We start from the raw sequence: 16,799 nt of genomic DNA on the forward strand, positions 1-16,799 counted from the left end.
AACCTAAACTGCACTGCCACTGTTTGCTAGCATGGAAACAAATCTATATACATTAACACTATAGATCTATAGATTACGTAAGGAGCTGGACTACTGGTAAACACTAATGTATGCTTAATACATTTTGTCATATACAGTATACATACAATACATACACTGGCCATTTTATTAGGTACACTTATGTAATTGCTTGTTAACAAATTGCTAATCAGCCAATCACATGGCAGCAACTCAATCCATTTAGGCATTTAGACGTGGCGGAGACGACGTGGCACTGTTGTTGGTGCCAGACAGGCTGGCTGAGTATTTCACACACAACCATCTCTAGGGTTTACAAAAAAAATCTGAAAATAAATAAATAATCCAGTAAGCTTTAATTGTGTGGATGAATATGCCTTGAAAGAGGAGAATGGGTAGAGATGATAGAAAGGCAACAGTAACTCAAATAATTACTCATTACAACCAAGGTACGCAGAATACCATCTCTGAACGCACAACACATCGAACCTTGAAGCAGATGGGTTACAGCAGCAGAAGACCACACCGGGTGCCACTTGTCAGCTAAGAAAAGGAAACTGAGGCTACAATTTGCACAGGATCACCAAAATTGGGCAATATTGGAAAAACTTTGCCTGGTCTGATGAGTCTTAATTTCAACTGCGACATTCAGATGGTAGGGTCAGAATTTGGCATAAACAACATAAAAGCATGGATCCATCCTGCCTTGTATCAACTGTTCAGACTGGTGGTGGTGTAATGGTGTGGGGGATAATTTTCTTGGAAAAAGAAGAAATCTCGCACCAAACCATATATGTAAATAAATATATGAAAGAAATTAAATAAAACAAATAGCCAAGCTGCTCTCTGTGAAATTACATGGAGTGCAATTGAACAGTGAAATAGAAGTTAAGAGGCGCTAGCTCATAAGTGTTCATAACACTAAAATAGTGGATTATGCAAACAAAAGGGAAGGGGATGACCTATGTATAAATGAGTGAATGTAAATAAAATAAAAATTGAACAGTTGAATGTGATTAATAGTGACCATACATAATTAATTATACACAATGTTGAAAAATCAATTAATAATAGTGCACAAAAAATCCTTTAGGAGATAAGTGAAAATTGTGCCAAAAAGAAAGTCCATGTATATATAATATAAAGTGGATCCTCAATGTTAATAGATAGAAGATATTCCACCTTCACCAAGATAGAGACAGACCACCAAAAGTGCTCATGGATGGCACCTTACCGCAAATAATGGACCGCTTTAGTTAAAAAGGGGTCACATAAGCAAAGTAAAGATAGATTTCCAGGCTATGATCTCGCAGTCTTGATACCGCCACATTGAAGGGGTGCCTAGCCCCGGCACTGAGGTTGAAGACATGTGGTAGTATGGGGAGAGGAGATGTAATCCCGACGCCGGCAATGGAGCCTGCAGAGCCGCGATGGCATGCGTTCCAACCCTCTTTGTTGTGCTTTAATGCCCGGCGCTGTCACGGACAATACACACGTCTATGAGGCTGGGGAAGCGCACTGAGGCTTTATTATAAAGGGCTGAGCAAACAAGTCCCGTCATTTGCGATTGACGGGACTTGTTTGCTCAGCCCTTTATAATAAAGCCTCAGTGCGCTTCCCCAGCCTCATAGACGTGTGTATTGTCCGTGACAGCGCCGGGCATTAAAGCACAACAAAGAGGGTTGGAACGCACGCCATCGCGGCTCTGCAGGCTCCATTGCCGGCGTCGGGATTACATCTCCTCTCCCCATACTACCACACGTCTTCAACCTCAGTGCCGGGGCTAGGCACCCCTTCAATGTGGCGGTATCAAGACTGCGAGATCATAGCCTGGAAATCTATCTTTACTTTGCTTATGTGACCCCTTTTTAACTAAAGCGGTCCATTATTTGCGGTAAGGTGCCATCCATGAGCACTTTTGGTGGTCTGTCTCTATCTTGGTGAAGGTGGAATATCTTCTATCTATTAACATTGAGGATCCACTTTATATTATATATACATGGACTTTCTTTTTGGCACAATTTTCACTTATCTCCTAAAGGATTTTTTGTGCACTATTATTAATTGATTTTTCAACATTGTGTATAATTAATTATGTATGGTCACTATTAATCACATTCAACTGTTCAATTTTATTTTATTTACATTCACTCATTTATACATAGATAATTTTCTTGGCACACTTTGGGCCCCTTAGTCCCAATTGAGCATTGTTTAACCACTTACCGACCAGCAGTCGTCATTATATTGCGGCAGGTTGGCACGATCCCACGAGCCGCCGTAGCTGTATGTCTGCTCCTTTAACCACTTCCATACCAGGTACTTACGCAGCTTCCCGCCCAAGCCAATTTTCAGCTTTCAGCACTGTCGCACTTTGAATGGCAATTGCGCGGTCATGCTACACTGTACCCAAACAAAATTGGCGTCCTTTTTTCCCCACAAATAGAGCTTTCTTTTAGTGGTATTTGATCACCTCTGCGATTTTTTTTTTTTGCGCAACAACTAAAAAAAGGCTGAAAATTTGGAAAAAAAATTACGTTTTTATTTTTTTCTGTTAAATTTTTTGTAAATAAGTTTTCTCTTTCAATTACGGGCACTGATATGGCGGCACTAATGGGCACCGATGAGATGGCACTGATGGACATCGATGAGGTAGTACTGACGGGCACAGATGAGGTGGCACTGATTGGCGGCGCTGGTATGCGACACTGATGGGCACACATAGGCGGCACTGATGGGCACACATAGGCGGCACTGATGGGCACACATAGGCGGCACTGATGGGCACACATAGGCGGCACAGATGGGCACTCATAGGCGGCACAGATGGGCACTCATGGGCGGCACTGATGGATACTTATGGGTGGCACAGATGGGCACTGATAGGTGGGCACTGGGCATGGATGGGCACTGTGGGGTGGCACTGATGGACACTGGGGTGGCACTGATGGACACTGGGGTGGCGCTGATGGACACTGGGGTGGCAGCACTGATTTTTGCCAGGTTGCCAGTCAGTGCCCATTTGTGGGCACTGACTGGCATCTTTTTTTTAATGCTTTTTTTTTTTTTTGCAGGCTTTTTTTTTTTTTTTTTTGCCCACCCTGGTGCTCCAGGGTGGGCATCCCTGGTGGTCCAGTGTGGCGATCCGAGGGGGGGCTGCGCTGATAATCAATCAGCGCGAACCCCCCGTCAGGAGAGCCGCCGATCGGCTCTCCTCTACTCGCGTCTGTCAGACGCTAGTGAGGAAGAGCCGATCAACGGCTCTTCCTGTTTACATCGTGATCAGCCGTGATTGGACACGGCTGATCACGTGGTAAAGAGTCTCCGCCGGAGGCTCTTTACCGAGATCGGAGATGCAGGGTGTCAGACTGACACCCCGCATCACCGATCGCCGCGATGGGCGCGCGCGGCATGAAATCCTGCAGGACGTTCTAGAACGTCCTGTCAGGATTTCATAACCACTTCCCGGATGTAAATCGGCTATAGGCCGGGCGGGAAGTGGTTAAGCATGATAGCAGAGGCCCGCTGCACTGCGGGGGTGACGATGCTCATGACCGGCGATCGCGGGCATGAAAGGCAGAACTGGGACGTGTATGTGTAAACACAAACATCCCTGTTCTGTGAGGAGATGCAGATCGTGAGTTCTTAATAGCTAGGACCACGATCTGTCATCTCTTTTAGTGAGTCCCCTCCCCCCACAGTTAGAACACACACTAGGGAACACAGTTAACCCCTTGATCGCCCCCTAGAGGTTAACCCCTTCCCTGTCAGTGACATTTATACAGTAATCCAGTGCATTTTTAAAGCACTTATCGCTGTATAAATGCCAATGGTCCCAAAAGTGTCCGATGTGTCCGCAGTCCCGATAAAAATTGCAGATCGCCACCATTACTAGTAAAGAAAAATAATAATAATAAAAATTCCATAAATCTATCCCCTATTTTGTAAATGCTATAACTTTTGCGCAAACCAATATACGCTTATTGTAATCTTTATTACCAAAAATATGTAGAAGAATACATATCGGCCTAAACTGAGGAAAATTTTTTTTATTTTTTTTTTAAAAAAAATTGGGGATATTTATTATAGCAAAAAGTACAAAATATTGTGTTTTTTTTTTCAAAATTGTCGCTCTTTTTTGTTTATAGCGCAAAAAATGAAAACCGCAGAGATGCTCAAATACCACCAAAAGAAAGCTCTATTTGTGGGGAAAAAAGGATGTCAATTGTGTTTGGGTACAGTGTCGCACAGCCGCGTAATTGTCAGTTAAAACAACGAAGTGCCATATTGCAAAAAATGGTCTGGTCATTGAGCCAAATGTTCCAGGGCTGAAGTGGTTAACCACTTGACGACCAGCTCACACACATTTACGGTGGCAGGTCAGCTTGTTCCCACGAATCGCCGTACCTGCCTGTACGTTGGCTCCTTTAAAAGCCATAGCAGGTGCATGCGCCCGCTGAACGGCGTGGGACCTGATGCACGTGGCCAGCAGCCACGATGTCCACCGGCCTCCCTCGATCGTGGGCATGAGAGCCAGAACAGGGGATCTGTGTATATAGACACACAAATCCCTGTTCTGACAGGGGAGGAGAGACAGATCTGCTGTTCCTAGTAACTAGGTACAGAGATATGTCTCCTCCTCCAGTCAGTCCCACCCCCCCAGTTAGAAACACTCATGAGGGAACACATTTAACCCCTTGATCACCCCTTGTGTAAACCCAAATGTTGGTGGACAAGTGTCAATTGTCTAAGCACCTCGTCCCACTAAATAAAATGAAGAAAAGGGGGTACCAGTGGAACCCAGGGACTGTTAATCGGTGCACAATAGAGATTCAAGAGTCAAGGAGTATGAAAAAATAGAAAAATATTTTATTTAGACAATTAAATAACATCAATTACGATACATAAATGAGGTCTCCATTGGATGGTGCATAGGAGATCGAATGAAGCATTGACTGATATATTGCTCTACATGTTTCGCTCGATAGGAGCTTCTTCAGGAGCGTTATGAGCAATGCTGGGTATCAAAAAAATACAAACAATTAATTGACTGTAAACATTACATAAAGAAAATAGATGCAAAAATTCAATGCATATGGTTATTACAAAGTATACAAGGGAAATATGTGTAAACCCCTTCACTGCCAGTGACATATATACAGTAATCAGTGGACATTTTTAGCTCTGATTGCTGTATAAATGTCAATGGCCCCAAAAAAGTGTCCGATCTGTCCACAGCAATGTCGCAGTCCCGCTAAAAATCACTGATCGCCGCCATTACTAGTAAAACTATTTTTTTTTTATGTCATAAATCTATCCTGTACACGCTATAACTTTTGCGCAAACCAATCATACGCTTATTGCGATTTTTACCAAAAATATGTAGAAGAATACATATTGGCCTAAACTGATGAAGAAATTTGTTTTTTCTCAATTTTTGGGGAGGGTATTTTAATGCAAAATATATATATATTTTTTTAAATTGTCAGTGTTTTTTGTTTATAATGCAAAAAATGAAAACCGCAGAGGTGATCAAATACCACCAAAAGAAAGCTCATCAATTTTATTTGGGTACAGCATTGCACGACCACGCAATTGTCAGAGCGACGCAGTGCCGGAACACAAAAAATGGCCTGGTCATTAAGGGGAAAAAATTTCTGGGGCTGAAGTGGTTAAACGCCATGGGCTACCTGAGTATTGTTGCTGACCATGTCCATCCCTTTATGACTACAGTGTACCCATCTTCTGATGGCTCATTCTAGCAGCATAAAAGCTCAACTCATCTTACCACTGGTTTCTTGAACATGACAATGAGGTCACTGTACTCCAATGGCCTCCACAGTCACCAGATTCCAATCCAATAGAGCATCTTTGGGATGTGGTGGGAGATTCCCATCATGGATGTGCAACCGACAAATCTGCAGCAACTGCGTGATGCTATCATGTCAATATGGACCAAAATCTCTGAGGAATGCTTCCAACAACTTGTTGAATCTATGGCATGAAGAATTACGGCAGTTCTGAAGGCAAAAGGAGGTCCAACCCGGTACTAGCAAGATGTACCTAATAAAGTGGCCGGCGAGTGTATATATATATATATATATTTCACAGACCTAGCCAATAAAAAAAAACAAAAACACCACTGCAAAGCCCTCTATGATAGGACCTGTGTCCTATCAAACCTAATATCAAATTATTCAAGACTATTAACAACAGCACAAATTGAACCTTGTCAGTGCAGGGGCAGCTCTACTGCAAGGGAGGATTTTCCCTTTCTCCGGAATTAGGTTATAAATGAATATATTGCTATAGATAGCTCCTTTGTTTTATTAATGAATGCTTGTCATTCAGAAGTTGTCACTGCTTCTTGTAACTACTACCAATAGCAGTATGCTTTGCAAAGCAGCAGCACCATCTGGTGGTTAACATGATAAACACATAATACTGTGAGCTTATGAAAAAAATGAGTGTATGTACACCCTCATAGCTAGATTCACAGAGAGTTACGGTCGTAAATTTAAGCGTATTCTGGAAACCAGATACGCTTAAATTAGGTTAAGATACGAGCGGTGTAAGTCTCCTACGCCGTCGTATCTTAGGGTGTATATTTACGCTGGCCGCTAAGTGGCGCTTCCGTTGTTTGCAGCGTCGAATATGCAAATGAGCAATATACGCCGATTCACGAACGTACGTGCGCCCGTCGCAATTAGTTACGCCGTTTACGTTAGAGATATGCCGGCGTAAAGATAAAGCTGCTCCCTAGGTGGCGCAGCCCATGCAAGGTATGGACGTCGGAACAGGCCTATCTTTTTACGTTGTTTGCGTAAGTCGTACACGAATCGGGCTGGACGTAATTTACGTTCATGTCGAAACGGCATACTTTGGAGCAATGCACACTGGGATATGTTCACGGACGGCGCACGCGCCATTCGTTAAAAACTTCAATCACGTCGGTTCACCAGTCATTAACATAAAACACGCCCCCCTGTTCCACATTTGAATTAGGCACGCTTAGGCTGGCCCATTTACGCTACGCCGCCGTAACTTAGGAGGCAAGTGCTTTGTGAATACAGCACTTGCCTCTCTGACTTACGGCGGCGTAGCGTATATGCGATATGCTACGCCGCCTCAAAAGTAAGCCGCCCTACCTGAATCCAGCTATCAATCTATTCTTCAGTATATTTGTCATAAGGCTGTATAGGGTTTTACCGGAGGAGTGCATACAGCAGGCTTAATACATGTTGACATGTGTTTTGTGACTCCGTCGCTAGGTCTGTAACCTGGAAATCTAGCCAATACTCCCTGTTGCAGGCTGACAATGCTAATCCACAGCCCAGCAATGTAGTCGGCCTGCAACAGGTAGTGCTCCAAGGAAGAATCTCAGATTCTCAAAATAATGTGCATTGGGGCTTTTTTTTAACCTGCTTTGCAGAGCACTTTGAATGTCAGAGTGCATCATAACATGCCCTGGGTGCCAGGACAAGGTAACCCCCATGAACATGCGCAGGTGGTACATCATCCCTGGCAGGCCAGTCACAATTTTTGAAGACTACAGAAGTGGAGGAAGCACAGGAGAAAATGGCTAGTGTGACAAATAAGAATTAAATTATCCACCAATAATTGTCTTCCTTAAAGCAGGTGTACCCCTAAAAAAACTGATTCTGTTCCTGAATAACAGCACAGTGCTTGTGCTGTATAATGTGTCCCTTTCTATAATCTAAAATATCTGGCTGATCCTGCCTAGTGCTACCCTCCCCTCTGTAAACTGACCAAGTTTATCATGACTGCTGATCCATGACACCGTGGTAAGTTTACAAGCCTCTGTCAGCCCACTGTCTCTCCTCTCTCCCCCTCCCTCCCTGCCTGGCAACTAGTCTCAGTGCCCCTCCCCTATTGCTGCTATGATACTAAATCCTGCTAAAATAACTATGTTTTATTCCTAGAATCCCCTATGTTGGATTAACCACTTCCAGACCTTAGGTGTTTTTCAGATTTGGTGTTTGCAAGACTAAAACAGTTTTTTCTGCTAGAAAATTACTTAAAACCCCCAAACATTATATATATTTTTTTCTAACACCCTAGAGAATAAAATAGTGGTCATTGCAATACTTTTTGTCACACCGTATTTGCGCAGCGGTCTTACAAGCGCACTTTTTTTGGAAAAAATTCACTTTTTTGAATTAAAAAATAAGACAACAATAAATTTGGCCCAATTTTTTTATATATTGTGAAAGATAATGTTACGCCGAGTAAAATGATACCCAACATGTCACGCTTAAAAATTGCGCCCGCTCGTGGCATGGCGTCAAACTTTTACCCTTAAAAATCTCGATAGGCGACGTTTAAAAAATTCTATAGGTTGCATTTTTTGAGCTACAGAGTAGCTCTAGGGCTAGAATTATTGCTCTCGCTCTAACAATCGCGGCGATACCTCACTTGTGTGGTTTCAATACCGTTTTCATATGTGGGCGCTACTCGCGTATGCGTTCCCTTCTGCGCGCGAGCTCGTCGGGACGGGGCGCTTTAAAAAATGTATTTTTTTTGTTTTCTTATTTATTTTTATTTAATTACTTTTTACACTGAAGAAAAAAATAAATAATTTGATCACTTTTATTCCTATTATAAGGAATGTAAACATCCCTTTGTAAAAGAAAAAAGCATGACAGGTCCTCTTAAATATGAGATCTGGGGTCAAAAAGACCTCATAACGCATAGTTAGACTAAAATGCAAGAAAAAAAATTAAAAAAAATTAAACTGTCATTTTTTCAAATGACAAAAAAAAAATGTTTCTTTAAGAGGCTGGGCGGGACTGACGTTTTGACGTCACTTCCGCCCAGCAGAGCTATGGGGACGGGCGAAGGAGATTTTTCCTTCAGTCTCGTCCCCAGTCAGCAGCCGAACGCACCCGATCTCCTCCGCCACTACCGACGGCTCCAGTAAGCGGCGGAGGGCACGGGAGGGGGGGGCCCCTCTCCCGCCACCGATAACGGCGATCTCGCGGCAAATCCGCCGTGGAGACCTCGTTTGTGGCAGCAGCTGTTGCCGTTACCGAGATATCCATCTTTAAAAACAGGACGTACATCGTCGTGCGCAGGTCTGGAAGTGGTTAAAGTGATACTAAAGTCTTGGATTTGCACAGAGAAGCGCAAATCCTCCTCTTCTCGGGTTCCTTGTCAGGGCTCCTGGCCCCTCCCCATGCCAAGTGCCACCACAGCACAGCATTTTTTACTGACAAACATGGAAAATTTACTGGCGGAGCACATTTTTTACTTGTAACCTGAGAAATTACAGAACTCCTATTTAAAACTAACACCGTGAATATTTGAACAGTATAAACATGATAATGAAACACTTAAAAAGTCAACACAGAATGAAATTATCAGCCCCTAATATTTACTGGCAGTTGTAAAAAAAAAAGCACTGATTTTTACAAACTGTCAGTAAATTTACTGGCGGTTGGCAACCCTGCCCCACAGAAAGCAGCCGTGGCTTGTCCGCAGACCCCCTCTCTCCTCATAGGCTCACTGATTTTGACTGACAGCACCGGCAGCCAATGGCGCCTGCTGTTTGTCTCAGCCAATCAGAAGGGAGAGTCCCAGACAGCCAAGTCTCTTGTGCAACATCGCTGGATCAAAATGGGCTAAGGTAAGTATTAGGGGGGCTGCTGCACACAGAAGGTTTTTTTTATCTTAAAGGGGTTGTAAAGGAAACATTTTTTTTTCATAATAAGCATCCTTTACCTGCAGACATTCCTCTTTTCACTTCCTCATTGTTCGTTTTTGCTCAGAAGTTGCTCTATTTCTTCTCTGTTCTGTTCACTTCCTTCTTGTCTGATTGTTACTCACCACCGTGAAGGGAGGCTTTACTGCGGTGGTCAGTGACGTGCTCGCCCCCTCCTGGGAACTACATCTGTGTGGCAGGACGCTCTCTACGTGTTAGAGACTTCAAGGAGGTGTGAATTACTGGGCGTGCCGCAATGCATACTGGGAAATGTAGTTCTTACATGAACAAGTGATGAAAACCAGGAAGTGAATGAGAGAACAGGAACTAGAACGCCGGAGGTGATATAGATGAAGTAATTTAATAGGTATTTACTTTTTTTTTAACAGAATCATTACACTATTCTGTCTGTCTACCTTGCAGACATTAATTTTAGGCAAAACATTTTTTCCTTTACGACTCTTTTAATGCATAGAGTGCATTAAAGTGGTTGTAAACCCCCCTGACCTATTTTTACATATAGGTAATCCTATAATAAGACCTATATGAACTGAAAATATCTCTTAAACGTGCACCGTTTAGGAGATATTTGCCTTGTAGTACGCCGTTGATGTCATCGGCGCATGCACAGTGAAGAAACGGCCCTGCGAGCCGTTTCTTCCCCAGCGTGTGCCGTGATTGGGCGAAAGTGACTCCGGCCAGAGCCAAAGTCTGTGGTTGCAGGAAAGTGCCACATAATGGGCTAGTATGTGATGCATACTAGCCCATTATGCTTTTACTTTGCAGGGTAATAAAGAGGAAGTAAAACCCATCAGGGTTTACTTCCTCTTTAAGATAAAAAAAAACTTTTGCCTTTAGAACCACTGTAAAGTTATGTGCCCCAGTGTATCTGCCTTATAAAAAAATATGCAGCTTTATACCACCGCTTGGGGATCACGTGACCGCCCACCGCTGACGTCAGTGGGGGACTCTCAGCCCCTCCCAATCTAGTTCTCAGATCAGGAGAGGAGAGCGGCGGTGAGTCACGTGAGCGCCAAGTGCAACTAAGGTATGAAGCTGCATATTTTTTTTTATAAAGCACATACACTGGGACACATGAAACTTTATCTAACAAAGAGGATTCTAGGAATAAGATACAACCACTTTAAAGGCTGCCTACCCCACTTCTGCTGGACACAAACATATTGAAAATAACTGGCAAAAAAAGTATTAAGACCCCTTTCCCATTGGGGCGGTTTGCAGGCGCTATTGCGCTTAAAATAGTGCCTGCAAACTGACCCTAAACAGCGGCTGCTGTTTCTTCAGTGTGAAAGCCCAAGGGCTTGGCTTTCACACTGGAGCAGTGTGCTAGCAGGACCGCTCCAAATGTCCTGCTAGAAGCATCTTTGGGGTGGTGAGAGGAGCGGTGTGTTTACCGCTCCTCCACCGCTCCTTCCTATTGAAAGCAATGTCAATCCGCGGCTATACCGCCGGCAACGTGCCTCTGCAGAGGCGCATTGCCGGCGTTATTAACCCTTTTTCGGCCTCAAAAGGGTTAAAACTGCACCGCTAGCACCTGAATACTGCCGCATTTCCAACTGTAATAAGCAACGCTAAAAATAGCGGCGCTATACGCCACCCCACCTCCCGCCCCAGTGTGAAAGGGGCCCAAAAGTATTCAGTGTGCATTATTATTATTAATCATATTTACTTTACTTTTTGATAAACAAAGATGGTTTCTCCCCAGTATTGTGGGGATTCATATCGTCATTGGTGGGATATGTATTACTAATACCTAATCAAAATTCCCCAAAAATGTGCCCCAGGTTTTTTACTATTTGTGTTTAGGTGGCTTGCTCATTCTTAGCAAGAATTGCTGCTGTACACTTTCTTATGCGTAGGAAAGCTATTCAAACTTGCTCAGTGCGATAAGGAGTTGCCTAAACTAAGGCACCTTTCACACTGGGGCGGGAGCCGTGGTGGCGGTATAGCGGCGCTAAAAATATCAGCGCTATACTGTCGGATTCGCCGTGGGATTCGGCCGCTAGCGGTGCGGTATTAACCCCCGCTAGCGGCCGATAAAGGGTTAATACTGCCCGGCACCCGCAATGCGCCTCTGCCGCGGTTTCCCATTGTTTTAAATGGGAAGGAACGGTATACACGCCAGTGCATCACCTCAGTGTGAAAGCCCTCGGACCGCTCGGGCTTTCACATTGAGTATGCAGTGCAGGAGTTTTTCAGGCGGTATAGCAGCGCTATTTTTAGCGCCATACCGCCTGAAAAACTCCTCAGTGTGAAAGGGGTCTAAGAGCTAAGAAATTATTTGTTCCCAGGCTCCTATACCTGTGATCTCTGTTTAAGACCCCATTCACACCTGAGCGTTTTGTAGCTTGAAGCCTAAAGCTAAAAAACGCTGGAGAGGAAAAAAATCTATTATTCTCTATGGAGATGGTTCACATCTCCACTATAAAACACCTGAAGCCAGAAGTTCCAAAACGCCTGAAGCTCAAACAAGTTCTGGGACTTTTTTTTTAGGCAGATTTGGGCGTTTTTCTGCTTTTAACATTGGTGACCCTAGACCTGTCCAAAATTGCGGTAAAAAATGCCGCAAAAATCGCTACACTTAGGTGTGAATGCAGCCTTAGTTCTGATGCCTATTTACTACCTCTGCCTGTTTCCTGACAATCATTGGCTACTGCCTGTCCCGACTTTTTTCTGGTTTCATGATGACCTTGCTTGCTGAAGCAGGTGTGATTTTCTTCAGAGCTGGAGACAGGTGTAATTTTCTGCGGGGCCAGAGACAGGTGTGATATTCTGCAGGGCTGGGAGACGGGAAGACAGGTGTGATGTTCTGCAGGCTGAAGACAGGTGTGATGTTCTGCAGGGCTAGGAGAGGGGTGACAGGTGTAACGTTCTGCAGGGCTGAAGACAGGTGTGATATTCTGCAGGCTGAAGACAGGTGTGATGTTCTGCAGGCTGAAGACAGGTGTGATGTTCTGCAGGGCTAGGAGTGGGGTGACAGGTGTAACGTTCTGCAGGGCTGAAGACAGGTGTGATGTTGTGCAGAGCTCGAGATAGGTGCGAAGACCGATTTGAGGTTGTACAGGACTGATAACAAGTGTGATGTTCTGCAGAGATGAAGACAGGTGTGATGTTCTGAAGAGGTGATACCGCTCTGAAAAAGCTGCTGATCCCTTAAGTGGCTCCCGCCCTACTGAGGCTGACAGGTGCTGGCTCTGCACAAATTCATGGGATTGGAAAGAAATCCTGGACTGCCGCACTCTGTTAAACACCGTCTTTATTGGATAAAATCAAATCAAAACATGTTTCAAAGTGTTCACTTTCTATTTTTGACTGCACTGTTTTTGGATCATGTTTTGATTTGATTTTATCCAATAAAGGCGGCGTTTAACGGAGTGCGGCAGTCCAGGATTTCTTTCCAATCCCAGGTGTGATGTTCTACAGAGCTAGAGAGACAGGTGTGATGTTCTGCAAGGCTGGGAGAGGGGATACAGGTGTGATGTTTTGCAGAGCTAGAGGCAGGTGTGATGTTCTGCAGAGCAGGAGACAGGTGTGATGCCCTGCGGGGCTGGAGACAGGTGTGATGTTATGCAAAAAATAACAAAAATATGTTTTTTTACCTTAATAACTACCTCACATTGCTTTTTGCCTAGCATACTTGTTTGTGGCCTAAATACTACAATTTGCACCTAAAAATTTAATTTAGTAGCTTTTGTGAAATGCCAGTAAAAACGTGGCTGCCCCAGTAAATTTCGGGTATCGTGCCAGTAAATTTCAATCTGGTAGGTTGGCAACACTGACAGAGAGGAGAGTCTGGGTGCACCAGACATAGCGCCGTCTGCCCATCCCTATCACTGAATCAGCAGCCGTCACTTACTGTCTATTCCCCTCGGCCTCTGCCTTTCCTCTCCGGTCTGCCACGGACTGGGCACCGAACCTAGTGCGCGCGCGCAGCCCCGACCACCTCAGTCAGGCGCGAGCACGGGGTTTAAGCCCCATACACACTATCAGTTTTCCTGCAGGTTTTCTCTTCAGGTTTACCAAAACCATGTAGTGCAAGGGCCTGCCTCATTGCATACAAATTGAAACTCTTGAGGTTTGACCTCATATTAGATGGTTTTGGTAAACCTGAAGAGAAAACCTGCAGGAAAACTGATAGTGTGTATGGGGCTTTAGAACACACATGACCTGCTCTCAGCTGTCACCTTTGTGCGCTCATCTCTCTCTTCAGTGTTTGAATTCCGCAGACAGCCAATGACAGTCTCCTCCTGACTGGCCCGTTAGCACGGACCAGTCAGGGCCAAACAGTGGGCGTTAGTACACGCCCACTTGTCGCTCCGCCCAGCTTTATTGACACCAGCACAATGTTTACACCGCTGGAAGGCTGGATGGCCGGTGTGGGAGCTCTCAGTTATGGCATGGGACAAGCAGGTCAGTGAGGATGGGGACAGGGGCGGCTAGCATGGGGGTTGTGTGCTCTGTGCTTGATTCATATTCTGCTCGTATATGTGTGTCCGTGATGTGCAGCTTCCCCGGCTATGTGCGCTCTGCAGAGGGAATAAATAGAGAGGAGTTAGAGCAGTTCTATCGGGGACAGTGTCAGGCCTTTGTTATGGTTCAGCACACAGGAGCCCCGCCCCCCAGCACTGATAAACAATGTGTGACAGACTCCAACTATACAGGTTACCACGGAGTGTGAGCACTGCTTCTCCGACACATGTATTTCCTGTGTGCGGAGCCTGAGGAGAGAGAGGCCGGGGAGTGACGTCTACACCTCCCCCCCTACACGTCTGCCCCCTTCCCGCCAGCAGCTGGAGCGAGTAGGGCAAGCATTGGCTGATGCATAGCGGGTGCGTCCAATCACAAAGACCTACTACAGCAAGTTTTCTAGAACAGGCAGATCTGTCCAATGAAAAGGCGGAGGGGCGGGACTTGTATGAGACTGTTGGAAGCAGAGAGCTGAGGCTGGTGTGATATATATATATATATATATATATATATATATATATATATATATATATATATATATGTGTACTCGCCACCTTCTGTATTTTTTGCTAGAAAATTAATTACTTAAAGCGGGAGTTCACCCGATTTTTTTTCTTTTTTTTTTTTTAACATTAGATTGAGGCTCATTTTGTGAAGGGGAAGCGGGTGTTTTTTTTTTTTTTAAATTGAAGCAGTACTTACCGTTTTAGAGATACATCTTCTCTGCCGCTTCTGGGTATGGTCTTCGGGACTGTGACGTTCCTATTTGATTGACAGGCTTCTGACGGTTGCATACATCGCGTCACAAGTAGCCGAAAGAAGCCGAACGTCGGTGCGGCTCTATACGGTGCGCACCGACGTTCGGCTAGTTTCGGAAAATCGTGACACGATGTATGTGACCGTCGGCAGCCTGTCAATCAAATAGGAACGCCCATACCCGGAAGCGGCAGAGAAGATCGCTCTCTAAAACGGTAAGTACGGCTTCGATTTAAAAAAAAACACCCGATTCCCCTTGACAAAATGAGCATCAATCTAATGTTAAAAATTAAGTTTTCGGGTGAACCTCCACTTTAATATATATAGACCCTAGAGAACAGTGGCGGCTGGTGCTCAAAATTTTTGGGGGGGCGCCATCAAACGCAGCCACTGTGCCATGCCACCAAATGCAGCCACTGTGCCATCAATTGTCACCACTGTGCCATGCCATCAAACACAGCAACTGTGCCATCAATTGTCACCACTGTGCCATGCAACACAGCAATTGTGCCATCAATTGTCACCACTGTGCCATGCCACCAAATGCAGCCACTGTGCCATCAATTGTCACCACTGTGCCATGCCATCAAACACAGCAACTGTGCCATCAATTGTCACCACTGTGCCATGCCATCAAACGCAGCCACTGTGCCATCAATTGTCACCACTGTGCCATGCAACACAGCAATTGTGCCATCAATTGTCACCACTGTGCCATGCCACCAAATGCAGCCACTGTGCCATCAATTGTCACCACTGTGCCATGCCATCAAACACAGCAACTGTGCCATCAATTGTCACCACTGTGCCATGCCATCAAACGCAGCCACTGTGCCATCAATTGTCACCACTGTGCCATGCCATCAAACACAGCAACTGTGCCATCAATTGTCACCACTGTGCCATGCCATCAAACGCAGCCACTGTGCCATCAATTGTCACCACTGTGCCATGCAACACAGCAACTGTGCCATCAATTGTCACCACTGTGCCATGCCACCAAATGCAGCCACTGTGCCATCAATTGTCACCACTGTGCCATGCCATCAAACACAGCAACTGTGCCATCAATTGTCACCACTGTGCCATGCCATCAAACGCAGCCACTGTGCCATCAATTGTCACCACTGTGCCATGCAACACAGCAACTGTGCCATCAATTGTCACCACTGTGCAATGCCACCAAATGCAGCCACTGTGCCATCAATTGTCACCACTGTGCCATGCCATCAAACACAGCAACTGTGCCATCAATTGTCACCACTGTGCCATGCCATCAAACGCAGCCACTGTGCCATCAATTGTCACCACTGTGCCATGCAACACAGCAACTGTGCCATCAATTGTCACCACTGTGCCATGCCACCAAATGCAGCCACTGTGCCATCAATTGTCACCACTGTGCCATGCCATCAAACACAGCAACTGTGCCATCAATTGTCACCACTGTGCCATGCCATCAAATGCAGTCACTCTGCCATCAATTGTCACCACTGTGCCATCAATTGTCACCACTGTGCCATGCCATCAAATGCAGTCACTGTGCCATCAATTGTCACCACTGTGCTGTGCCATCAATTGTCACCACTGTGCCATGCCATCAAACGCAGCCACTGTGCCATCAATTGTCACCACTGTGCCATGCAACACAGCAACTGTGCCATCAATTGTCACCACTGTGCCATGCCATCAAACGCAGCCACTGTGCCATCAATTGTCACCACTGTGCCATGCAACACAGCAACTGTGCCATCAATTGTCACCACTGTGCCATGCCATCAAACGCAGCTACTGTGCCATCAAACGCAGCCACTGT

General features: G+C 45.1%; 1 protein-coding gene across 5 annotated transcripts in view; it reads left to right on the top strand.

Moving 5' to 3' along the window:
• Positions 1-14,063: 14,063 nt before the first annotated feature.
• MPHOSPH9 (M-phase phosphoprotein 9) overlaps positions 14,064-16,799 on the top strand; it is a 146,513-nt gene continuing 143,777 nt past the window's right edge. For 3 of the 5 annotated variants that reach the window (XM_040347296.1, XM_040347298.1, XM_040347297.1), the window contains exon 1: positions 14,065-14,170. In XM_040347296.1, coding sequence (XP_040203230.1) covers positions 14,153-14,170 — 18 coding nt within the window. In that variant the 5' untranslated portion in view covers positions 14,065-14,152. Of the gene's footprint in view, positions 14,171-16,799 lie in introns of all 5 variants that reach the window. The other 2 variants (XM_040347301.1, XM_040347300.1) reach the window with 2 other exon arrangements.

Source organism: Rana temporaria, chromosome 1 (genome assembly GCF_905171775.1).
Source record: "Rana temporaria chromosome 1, aRanTem1.1, whole genome shotgun sequence".
Classification (NCBI taxonomy): domain Eukaryota; kingdom Metazoa; phylum Chordata; class Amphibia; order Anura; family Ranidae; genus Rana; species Rana temporaria.